The following is a 13,176-nucleotide window of genomic DNA, read 5'->3' as shown; positions in this document are numbered from 1 at the left end:
CAGGACTGACCCTATTGATGAGGTCATGTGTTTGGAAGCTTCTGATAGTTTTTTTTGCAAAAATCTGAGTTCATTAGAGAAACACCTGTGAATGTATTTTAATGCACACCTGAAACACACTGCTTTTATGCAGCATCATGGGAAAGTCTCAAGAAATCAGCCAAGATATGAGGAAGAGAATTGTGGACTTGTACAAGTCTGGCTCATCCCTGGGTACAATTTTAAGATACCGGAGGGTGCCTCATTCATTTGTACAAACAATTATATGCAAGTACATACAAGATGGGAATGTCCAGCCATCATACCGCTCAGGAAGGAGACGGGATCTGTGTCCCAGAGATGAACGTGCTTTGGTCCGACATGTGCATATCAACCCAAGGACAAAATCAAAAGACCTTGTGAAGATGATGGCTGCTAAGATTGTGTCAATATCCAGAGTGAAACGAGTACTGTATAAACATGGGCTGAAAGGCCACTCTGCCAGGAGGAAGCCACATTTACTCCAAAAGAAACATGAAAAAGCCAGATTAATGTTTGAAAATGCACACAGGAACACAGACCTTAACTTTTTGAGACATGTCCTGTGGGTTTGATGAAATTGAACTTTTTGGGCAAAATGACCATCGTTACATTTGGAGGAAAAATGGAAAAGCTTGGAAGCCTAAGAACACCATCCCTACTGTGAAACATGGCGGTGGTATCATCATGTTGTGGGGTTGTTTTGCTGCAGGAGGGACTGGTGCACTTCACAAAATAGATGGCATCATGATAAAAGAAGATTATGTGGCAATACTGAACCAACATCTCCAGACATCAGCCAAAAAGATAAAGCTTGGGCGGAAATGGGTCTTCCAAATGGGCAATGACCCGAAGCATGCTGCCAAAATGGTAACAAAGTGGCTTAAGGATAACAAAGCCAATGTTCTGGAGTGGCCATCACAAAGCCCTGATCTCAATCCTATTGAAAAATTTATGGGCAATGCTGAAAAGGCCGATGCGAGCAAGGACCTACAAACCTGGATCAGTTACACCAGTTTTGTCAGGAGGAATGGGCCCAAATTCCGACCAACTATTGCGAGAAGCTTGTGGAAGGAAATCCCAAACGTCTAACCCAAGTCATTCAGTTTAAGGGCAATGGTACCAAATACTAATGAAATGTGGGTAAACCTTTCACTTTGCAGTAAGTAATAAAAATGCCTTAAAACATTCTCTCTCTCATTATTCTGGCACTTGGCAAATAATAATTATGATAATCCTAATTGACCTAAAACGGGAAAGGTTTATTCTGATTTCATGTCAGATATTGAGAAAACATGTATATGTGTCTTTTTATATAGTGTATGGAAACTTCTGGTTTCAACTGTAGGCAAAAAATAAAAACAAATAATAATAATAGTCGACCAACCTCCGTCTCTGTGCAGCCCGGCTTCGGCACAGTGTTTAGCAGCATATTCTGCGCCTGCAGCTCTGTGCCGCCATGATGTTGCAGGGTGACGCACACCAGGACAACACATCAGGGCTACCGAGCCTCACATGACATCATGACATTGTGGGGTCTGTTCAGCATCACAGGCGCCAAAGTCTATCAAGCCAAAGCAGGGCTGCACAGGGGGACAGCTAAGGACTTGGCGAGTTTATTATTTTAACCCCTTCTCAGCCCACTATAATCCGCAAAAATGGCAGCGGTCCGGCTGGCATTTTGCTGGATACATTCTAGGCAAATTTGATTAGTCTCAGACTGCTTTGCTCATCTCTGGTTCTCATCCCTCCTGCTGTGTAATAAAGCGTTACATAATCCTCATCGTACCGTTTATGATCTTGGTCATCGGTTTCGGTGCGATAGGAGGAGGCTGCAAAAGCTTGATATTTGTAATGGCTGCAGGAGGGGGCACAACAGAGTCCACATCCTGGTAGATTTCTGGTGGTGGGGGGTCTGCAAAGTTTGGCATAGAGTGTCTGTACACCTGCGGGCTGCTGGCACACACTCCATCACTTTCTGTCCTTTTGGAGTCCGAAACATAAAATGTTTTTCCACGTTTTCGCATGTCAATGTTCATAGAAAACGAACTTCCATTTGGTTTGGCTGGCAGCTCAGGTTTGCTTGCGATGGCCGGCTTGGTCTGGTTCTCTAAGACGCTGATGACGCCTTGAAGTGCTGGATTGCATCGAACGTTACAAATTCTGGAAGTTGGGAGCAGCTCTTCTTCTCTTTCTTTGGTGTACGCCGGCAGGGTGTTGGCACGACCGCCACTCTGAAACCTGTCGCGTATAGACCGAAAGTCTGATGTGTTTTCCTGAAGAGTAGAAGAAAACCAAAGAGAAATGATCCAAATTGATGACAGTCTAAGTGTTGGAATAATTTCTCTCGCGGATCACCCCAACTCTGGAACCCTCTACCACAACATATCAGACTCTCGCCTACCATCGAAACCTTCAAAAAGAACCTGAAGACCCACCTCTTCCGACAAACCTACAACCTGCAGTAACCACCAATCAACCAAACCGCTGCATGACCAGCTCTATCCTCACCTACTGTATTCTCACCCATCCCTTGTAGATTGTGAGCCCTCGCGGGCAGGGTCCTCTCTCCTCCTGTACCAGTCGTGACTTGTATTGTTTAAGATTATTGTACGGGTTTTTATTATATACACCCCTCCTCACATGTAAAGCGCCATGGAATAAATGGCGCTATAATAATAAATAATAATAATAATAATGCTTATCATTGTATATATTGCATGAACTACTATTTCCTACTATTTAATAAAGCACGAGTTTCTGTCTCCAGCAATAGTGTTATATTGCCAATTATTCCCTCAGTGTTTGTAGCCAGAGCACACTTTACTCTCACCTTACAAGCTGACAGCATGCTAAGATCCTAAGCTATACCAGTTGTAAGCTGTGTTATCTTTGTTGTGGACTAAATGTATATTCACTGTTGAACGGCTGGAGAGTACAGAGATTAATCTGCTTCCAACAGGTTATGTGCCCAGAAACCATATATAAAACCAGATATTTCTCTCATTTATCGATGAATATTCAAGATATGCAGCTTTCTATCTGCTTCGCAGCAAAGATGAAGTTCCAGAGAGACTTGAAATATATCTCACTGAAGTATATAACAAATTTGAGAGAATGTCAAAAAAATCTGTGTGCAGATAATGGAACTGAATATACAAGTAATGAGACACAAAGCGTTCTAAGAAAAAATGGAATCGTGTTTCAGATCACTGTCCCATATAACCCTGAACAGAATGGTGTAGTGTAAAGAAAGAACAGGATACTTTTTGAAAGTGGAAAAAATATGCTATTTGACACAGATTTGCCAACAACATGACAGCTTGCTGTCTACAAAACAGACTATCAGGTAAAGCTACTGAGAAAACTCCACTTGAGCAATGGAACAACAAGAAGCCTGAACTACAACACATAAGAATAGTCGGGAGTAAAGTATTTGAATTTCATATAAAGAGGGTATCCTGGTGGTCTACAGTGAAACACAGAAAGGATAAAAAATCCTGCACCCAGAAATGAACAAGGTCACAATAGAGACACAGAGATGTCATGATTAATGAGAACTTTGTGTCGCTCAAGTCTCTTCATACCAGTATTCCAGCTGAAGCAACAACAATATCAGTCACAATTTCAAATTAACAATAAAAAGGATGTAGGAGTTTGGTTAGGTTCTTCAACCACTGAAGAAGCAACAGAAAAATTAGGTGAACCTGAAGTCAGAAGATCATCAAACAAGGGTATACCAGCTAAGCGTCTATCCTACTTTGTCAAAACACTGCCTGAATCAGAGCTACAGTCATGGGATGAGATGCAGCAATTACCTGTCCATGGGAAACTGAAGTGGATTCATGCTGCTAATGAGAAAATTAAATCCCTTTATCAACTTCCAACTTGAAAACTCACCAAACTACCTCAAAGCAAGAAAGCAATCAAATGTCAATGGGTTTTTAAGATCAAGTATGACTCTGAAGGCAAGGTTCACAGATAAACAAGATTAATTGTATAAAGATATTCTCAGAAAAATGGTAAATATCATGATGAAACATTTTCTCCGGTTGCCAAGCCGACCACATTCAGGACTCGAATGGCTATAGCTGCTGTACGAAAGATGTTTGTCAGACATTTGAACATCAAAATGGCCTTTTTAAATGGTGACATTGAAGAGTGCTTGTACATGACTCAACCTGAGGGTTATATCAAAGAGGATGAAGAGAATCTCATTTGCAAACTACAAAAATCTCTTTATGGTCTTAAGCAATCGACATAAGCATGGAACACCAACATTAACAGTCTTATTGGAAGAAGGATTTAAAAGAAGTCAAGCAGATCTGTGTTTATACACAAAAAGTACAGGCGGAAAGTGGATCTATGTTCTCTTATATGTGGAGATGTGATTAAGGTTCATCAAGAGAAAACAGAAATTGCAAATATGAATAAAATACTGAATCTGCAGTTTGAAACAAAATGTCGCATTTCCAAAAGGTCTTTTATCTAGGAATCCAGGTCCAAAGAGAAGTAGATGGAAGTTTTCTTCTAAAGCAAAGTGCAAAAATCAACTCAATTCTGAATCAGTTTGGAATGTCAGACACCAAAGGTAAATCAACTGCAAATGGAACCTTCCTACTTAGTGTTGGAAGGAGAAGATGATCTGTTAGATCACAATGAGGAATACAGACAAGCAGTGGGGGCAAATCTATACATAGCAACTCGACCGGATATCGCAGCAACAATTCAAATTCTCTGCAGCTATGTGGAAAAACCATGCCAAAAAGGCTGGAATGCCATTAAGAGAGGTCTTTGATATTTGAAAGGATATCTGTAACAGGAGATCTAAAACTTACAGGTTACGTGGATGCAACTGAACTGATGACTTAAGTGCTCGTCAATCGACACACGGATATTTGTTCAAGCTCTGAGAAAGTCAAGCAGAAAACAGGTGTCTGTAGCCTTGTCATCTACAGAAGCAGAGTATGTGTCTGCAGCCCACACAAGACAAGAGGACATTTGGTTAAACCAAGTGTTATTCGATTACGGTAAGTGATCAACTCAACTGACAGTAATTTATGAAGGATGCCTTAAAACGTGCATGCAGTGAGAAGCTCAATGGGAGAACCAAACACAATGATGTTAAACATCATCACCTGCGTGATTCAATGGGTGAGAGGTGTCTGACTGGGATCCAAGAGTTAACAAAACAAGCAAAATAATAAAACAATAAAATACAGATGTAATGTTACCAAACAGTACACAAATAAATCCAGCCTAAAGTCCTCAAATAACGCTGCCATAGAGACGTCAAATACTACTGTCATACAGTCCCTGAATAACGCCATATAGTGCATAATGCCAAAAGCCTAGTGTCCTACTACCGCCAAGCCGCACAGAAATACATCTATACAGTGCATATCAGAAGCCTATAGCTCCTAAATATCAAATACATGAACACGTGCAGTGTACATTACACAAAAAAGCCTAAATAATATCGCCAAACAGTGCACAAATACAGGGAATAAAAAGAAGGCAATAGCTTACGGTGCCTAAATGATACCGCCAAATTGTGCACAAGTACAGGGAACAACAAGAATGCAATAGTCTACGGTGCCTAAATGATACCGCCAAATCGTGCACAAATACAGGGAATAAAAAGAAGGCAAAAGCCTACAGTGCTCGTGGAAAAATAAAGGGTCCAGAGGTTGGAGACTAGTCCGAGCACAGCCCCCCTGACACTAATTTAATGCATCCCACCTATATAATCTGTCCTGAGGATACAGTAGATATTCCAGGAAACATTTTCCAAACCTGTTAAAATGCTTTGACCTGAATGGAAGCGAGCACATCCTTACTGTCCGTACAGCGGAGCCCCCGACCGCGGCTGTGATGCTTTATATCTGCTGTCTATAAATGGCTCCGGTGTTGACTAAACATCGACTTTGTTTGTATTTATGATAAAACCATGGATGAAGCGACGAGAATAAAACATTTATTGTTCCCAGAGTTTCCTCTGAACCTGCGGCTGTGATCTCTGGTCGATGCAGAAGATGAAGGTTCAAGAACGTCCTCATCCAAAGTCTTTACAGCGCTGGTAAATTTCCACAGGGACCAAGAATTCTACTGCCATACAGTGCTGAAATAGCGCGTTATACACTCATCCGACAGCAATGCCATACAGTCATGAAATAATAATCCCATTCTACAGCCATCAATAATCCCAGTCTACAGCCCTCAAATAATATTCCAAGACTACATCCCACATATAATAATCCCAGTCTACATCCCACAAATAATATTCCAAGACTACAGCCATCAAATAATAATCACAGTCTACACCACAATAATCCCAGTCTACAGCCCTGAAATATTAATCCCAGTCTACATCCCACATATAATAATCCCAGTCTACAGACAAATAATAATCCCAAATAATAATCCCAGTCTACAGCCCTCAAATAATAATCTTTCTGTGGACCGAGTGTTCTGCACAAAATGACACGTGGCTGATTGTGATTTGGGCGCCAGATACATTTTATCAAAACAAGTCTAAAAGAATCAGTGGGGAAAAAAAAAAAAATCACATTTTTCATGAAGTGTTTGATAGGAGAAGCTTGAATAACCTCCCTCTTTTTTTTTCTCCTATGAAAAATACACAAACTGCTGAAATTCTGATGGTAAAAACTGACGCCAGGACCAAGGACTGATGACGCTGGGATCAAAAACACTGATGAAACCCGGACTGTTTGCACAATAGTAAAATCACTGCTGTCTGAATAGGCTGCTTTCACACTAGCGTCGTACGACAAGTTACGTATTTGCAGCATTTTATATTGCAGGTAGCACCTGCTCCCTTGGCCGTAAACTGTGTTTTGTGCTGCAGATCTCGTGTCAGTTGTCTACAGTACATGTTTATTAAAGTTAGTTTTATTCCCAAAGACACATGGCTGCATTTTTTCCAGCATTTTTGCATTTCCTTATTGCTTACCAAACGCAAGGTGTGAACACAGCCCGAGGCGGTAATACGTTATGGCTCCTTTATATTGCACAAGCTCAATGACTCGGATCACAGCGGCTGCAAAATGACAGCAATTTGATTTTCATGTTCTGTCCATAGAGATCAATGTAAGAACAGAAAAGTGATTAATGATCAAAAATGATGAATCTGATCAGAAAGTGATGAAACTAAAGTTTTTGATACCAGTGATGGATGAGGATGAGCCTCCGACGTGCGCCGTACAATGGGATATCAAATCCTAACACATCATAAAGTAATCACTGTACAGTGAGCGGTGACCGTTCCAGCTCCCTGCACCACCTGATAACCAGCGGCTGCAGGGAGGATAGAACTTTGTTTTCTCCCTGCAGCTGCATTTCCAATTTGACACGTGCACTGGTATAAAATGCGATACGCCTGCAGATTAACCCTATAACTGCACATAGTGTTGTAGGAAGTGACAGGTTCCCTTTAAGACTCTTGAAAAAAAAAAAAAAAACTGCTGCAAGATAAAGTAAATACGATGCTGGTATTAGGACAAAACAAAGACAACCAGACTGACCAGCTTTCACTGGAGGAGCCTCAGCAGTGTGTCAGTTCATCACGTGACAGGCAGAAATGCCAGGCAGCCGCTGCCCCGGCAGGTGACATCGAGGTCACTTCGCCGCTGTTAGCTATTAGGGTATGTTTCCACGTTCAGTTTTGCTTCAGGCTTTGGTCAGGATTTTATGCAGGTAAAATCCTGACTAAAACTGCACCTGAGGTCACTGGCAGGTCACCTGCGGTGTACCTGCGTGTTTTGCTCATAGTAGCAACATGCTGCGTTTCGAAAAACGCACCACGCATGCGTTTTCGCGGCAAAAACGCATGCGTTTTTTAACGCATAGTGGAGTCTGGATTTCATGAAATCCCATCCACTATGCTGTAACATCTGGACGCTGCGTATTTGACGCTGCGGAAAAACGCAGCGTCAAAAACGCAGCGTTTCCTGAACGTGGAAACATACCCTTAGTATTTATTCTGTAACATCTTCTGCAACACATCGCACCTTTTTTTTTTTTTTTTCCAGAAGTAGCGCCCCACGTAGGTTGTGTCTGGTATTGCAACTTTGCTACACAGCAGTGAACGTGGCTGAGCTGCAATACCACTCACAACCTGTGCACAGGGGTGGCGCTGCCATTCTTTTAAGAAAGCAGCCAAATTTCTCTAACCTTCCCCTCCACAATTCTTTTCTATCAAACTTTCAAGAGAAATGGATACATTTGGTGACGTTATTTTAACCTTCATGTTTGTATATGTTTCTAAAAATAATTTTCTAATAGATTTCAATAAAAAAAATAAATATTGAAGCCCTTAGCATCCACTGCCTCTAGATATGACGGCTCATAGACTGTGGAAAGAGTTGTCAGTGATTCAGACAGTGAGCGCCTGCAGTGACGGAGACTGTCGCTGTATCTCGTCCTTCTGATTTAGGACCAGATGAAACGTTGATCTTATAACTGGTTATAAATGAGCGTGGAAGATGTTTAGTAGAAGAGAGAGAAGGGTTACAGTCGGTCTACATCTTGTTGTCAGAATGAGCTCACTGACTGGTTCACTGGTGACTCATTCTGCAGTCTACTCTGTACAGTGATACATACAGGCTGTAGAATCCAAGTGGTCTACAATCGGTGGGCTAAAATAATATTTTAGCCCAAAATACACACATATATGTTATAATAAAAAAAGATGTCAAAGGAGATAATAGATGAACATTGCTAATCTCCACTATACATTATCATTTTTTTAATTATGTACACCCCATGTCACATGTAATAAATGGCACTATAATAATAATAAATAACAATAATTATACGGCGCACTGCAATTGTGATCTCATTATTGACTAATTCTCACTGACAAAACAAAAAAACAAAACAACAAAAACTCTATGGGGGAAATTCAAAACTTTACTTGAAAAAGCCAGTGCATAAAAGATGAAGAAAAAAAACAAACATTACTTTACTCCATATTGTGGATCGGTTCAGTATTTATCATCTGTCAGGTTCACTTTCACACCAGAAAGAGGTGGAAATGATAGCAGAGATATATTCCAGTCACCGACTGGAGCGACACACCCGGCCCCAAACTAAGTGGAAATGGATTTGAGGCATTTGACTGTGCTGGTTTTATTTAATGAAGATTTGTGTATAAAGCAGCCGCCTTGATGAATTCTTCTCTTATGGATCTAGAACATCGGAGGCTCCAGGAGCCCAAAGATATGGAGACTAGTTCACAGCAAAAAAAAGCAAACAGGGATGGAAGAGAGCGGCGCTGCCTAAACCTACAACCTCCCTCCATCCCACCAGGACTTGTCTCCTGTACAGTCTGTTTATTTCAGCAGCGTCCTATGTTACAAAGAGGAAACGTTCTTTCTAAATACTTTGTATTGTTGCTAAAACAGGTTACTTATGTTTACAATACTAGTAATTCTCTAACTTGGGACCACTTTCCCTTATATTCCTTAACCAAGTTATATACCCCTCCTATCCCTTTCCCCTTTTTTGTGTTTCCTCACTTCCTCTGTTATATTAAAATTTAATAAATATATTTGAAAAACAAAGAGAAAACATTGCTGCTTTCTGCACAGTAACAATGTATCAGACCGGTGAATTATTACAGGTAGATGTGGTGACGTGACCATTACTCTTTCCTAACCTGCTAATATAAACCTCTGACTTCCCAGCATCACGCACTGTAATAAGTGTTTATCACTTTCTATAAACAGACATTAGACAATAGCGGCGGACAAATCACTGGTGCAACCAGGAGGTACGGTGCCATTTTCTACCTTCAAAGCAGGTGGAATTGTGCATTACGAGGAGCTTTTGGGCTGCACATGACCCATATATTGTTCTTGCACAAGGGCCATTTTCTGCCTGTGTCCGCCAGTGTTCACACCCATTTCCGGAAGAAGGCACTGCGCCGAAACGCGCGTCGGGGCAGCGGCACCGCAACACTAGACAGCAGCAACACATGCAGGGATTGTTCTTTGTTAGAACAGCCGCGAGACATGCAGCCGCAGGGACTCAAACATATTTTTTGAGCACGCTGAAGACACTCAGCTAGGACTCGAGCATGCTCAGATAACACCTAATCCATCACTAATAATTATGCGATAGACTGAAATACTTCGGGTTTCCAGAGAGGAGCTTAGAAATTACACGTAAGTCTCTCTTAAATGCCGCACAATATGTAACCATGGAGCAGATAGTGATCTCCGCCGGGCGACTCTGCAGAGGATTGGATTTCACAGTGCGGTTTTCGCTCAGGGTGCAGCCGCAGATTCCTGGTTACATTCCTGTTCTGCATTCAACATGAAACGAGGACAAAGAGCGCCATGTATGAAAAGCAGTGCGGAGCGAGCGCAGCAACCAATCCTGCTCCACCTGGCTGCGCTGTTTAGAACATAAGATCCCCCCCACTCCACATTGTTAAATGTCTCATCTGCCCCCCTACTGCGAGTACCAGCACCCTAGAAAGCGATGGTCACATCGGGTTTTTGACCAACTCCAAAATCCTCCTGAAAAACTGATCCTCAAATGCTTGGAAAACGTTTCCTATCCATCTCATTCCTCAGACGAGAAATTTTTAGAGGTTTGAAAAAAAAAAAAAATTTGTGAAAAAAAAAAAAAAGTGCCTGTCACCTCTTTAAAGTGGATCCTGATGGGGTGTGATCCAAGCGAGGCACTACTACCAAAACTCTTCAGAAAAATAAAAAGCTAATAAAAAAAAAAAGGGAGCGGTTTTCACCTGAAAAAAAAAAATGTATGCACAACAAACACAGCAAAACATGATACCTGCGTTTTTGGTGCGTTGTTTCAGCATTTTTTCACCGCCCATTCAAGTCGATGGGTGAAAAATGCTGAAAGAAGTGACATGCTCCATTGTTCGAAAAAAAACATGCAAAGCACAAAATCCTGATGACAAAAAACCAATGTGTGAGCATGAGAGTACTGAAATATCATAGGCTTTGCTGGTACTGTAAAAAGCAGCTGAAAATTGGCATAAAAAAACCACAGCAAAAAACGTCTAATGTGAACGTAGCCTCAGGGTTTCCTGGTGCTTCCTGCCCTTGTGGCCCCTGATGTCGGCTCTCCAGGACCAGATTCTGCATGGGGCTCAGTGATTTCTAAAGGCGAAAGACCTGGTCTGCTGTGACCGCCGCTGCTCACCGTGTCCATCCTGACTCCTCGGCCGCTGCTCTCTCCAATGATCTGATTCTTTCGTGTTGTTCTCCAGAACTTTATTTTTTCTTTACTTCCTTGTGTAAGAAATATACAAGTCTCTCGCAGCTATTCTCGCTGTGGGGTTATGTTTTTTTGTCTTTGTTCCTGCACCTCCCACAGGTACATGGCTTTTTGTTTGCTTTTTTTTTTTTTCATTTCCTTAGTCCTGGGCTACGCTGGGACTTCTATTGATATGAACTGTGGAGCTAGAGCCAGGGTGATGGGTGCAATCTTGTGGACTGCAGCTGACACTGCAATCAGTAGCACTGCAGAATGTCTCTGTGTAGCCCAGACTCCCCGATCCCGGACCCCAGACTCCCCGATCCCAGACTCCCAATCCTGGACCCCAGACTCCCCGATCCCGGACCCCAGACTCCCAATCCTGGACCCCAGACTCCCCGATCCCAGACCCCAGACTCCCCGATCCCGGACCTCAGACTCCCCAATCCCGGACCCCAGACTCCCCGATCCCAGACTCCCAATCCTGGACCCCAGACTCCCCGATCCCGGACCCCAGACTCCCAATCCTGGACCCCAGACTCCCCGATCCCAGACCCCAGACTCCCCGATCCCGGACCTCAGACTCCCCAATCCCGGACCCCAGACTCCCCGATCCCAGACTCCCAATCCTGGACCCCAGACTCCCAATCCTGGACCCCAGACTCCCCGATCCCGGACCCCAGACTCCCCGATCCCGGACCCCAGACTCCCCGATCCCAGACTCCCAATCCTGGACCCCAGACTCCCAATCCTGGACCCCAGACTCCCCGATCCCGGACCCCAGACTCCCCGATCCCGGACCCCAGACTCCCAATCCTGGACCCCAGACTCCCCGATCCCAGACCCCAGACTCCCCGATCCCAGACCTCAGACTCCCCGATCCCGGACCTCAGACTCCCCGATCCCGGACCCCAGACTCCCCGATCCCGGACCTCAGACTCCCCGATCCCGGACCTCAGACTCCCCGATCCCGGACCTCAGACTCCCCGATCCCAGACCTCAGACTCCCCGATCCCGGACCCCAGACTCCCCGATTTGGGACCACAGACTCCCGATCCCGGACCTCAGACTCCCCGATCCTGGACCCCAGACTCCCCGATCCCGGACCTCAGACTCCCCGATCCCGGACCTCAGACTCCCCGATCCCGGACCTCAGACTCCCCGATCCCAGACCTCAGACTCCCCGATCCCGGACCACAGACTCCCCGATCCCGGACCACAGACTCCCCGATCCCGGACCACAGACTCCCCGATCCCAGACCTCAGACTCCCCGATCCCGGACCCCAGACTCCCCGATTTGGGACCATAGACTCCCGATCCCAGACCTCAGACTCCCGATCCCAGACCTCAGACTCCCTGATCCTGGACCCCAGACTCCCTGATCCTGGACCCCAGACTCCCCGATCCCGGACCCCAGACTCCCCGATTTGGGACCCCAGACTCCCGAACCCAAACCTCAGACCCCTAAAACCGGACCCCAGACTCCCGATCCCAGACCTCAGACTCCACGATCCCGGACCCCAGATGCCCGAACCCAGACCCCTGAAACCGGACCCCAGACTCCAGGATCCCGCCCCCAGACCTCAGACTCCCCAATCCCAGACCCCAGACTCCCCGATCTGGGACCCCTGGCCCCGAACCTTTCATATTTGCTATTATTTTTTTCTAGGCAGTTACTTTGTTTCCCCTTTTAATCCACTCCTGACATTAACATTAAAGGGCCGGTGTGGAGCCACATACCCAGGAGCAGATCCTGCAGCTGAGGTCACACCTGATATTAAATGTCCAGCAGCTTCTTGCACTTGGGCTATGTGCACATGATGTGGATTAGCATCTGGAATTTTTGGTGTGGATGTTGCATCTCTTGGCAGAAAACACAGGTGCGGATTTGATGCATTTTTTATGCG

General features: G+C 44.2%; 1 protein-coding gene across 1 annotated transcript in view; it reads right to left on the bottom strand.

Annotated features, from left to right (window-relative positions):
• The window catches only part of FYB2 (FYN binding protein 2), a 43,779-nt gene extending 32,349 nt beyond the window's left edge, over window positions 1-11,430 (bottom strand). Inside the window, exons 1-2 of the mRNA XM_077277177.1 lie at window positions 11,215-11,430; window positions 1,808-2,294 (exon numbers count right to left, since the gene is read on the bottom strand). Of these exons, the coding sequence (XP_077133292.1) occupies window positions 1,808-2,294; window positions 11,215-11,223 (496 nt within the window). The 5' untranslated portion in view covers window positions 11,224-11,430. The remainder of the gene's footprint in view (window positions 1-1,807; window positions 2,295-11,214) is intronic.
• Window positions 11,431-13,176: the final 1,746 nt, after the last annotated feature.

This window comes from Ranitomeya variabilis, chromosome 8, assembly GCF_051348905.1.
Source record: "Ranitomeya variabilis isolate aRanVar5 chromosome 8, aRanVar5.hap1, whole genome shotgun sequence".
NCBI lineage: Eukaryota > Metazoa > Chordata > Amphibia > Anura > Dendrobatidae > Ranitomeya > Ranitomeya variabilis.
Note: the sequence above shows the minus strand (reverse complement) of the source record. Positions and strands in the feature narration are given on the sequence as shown.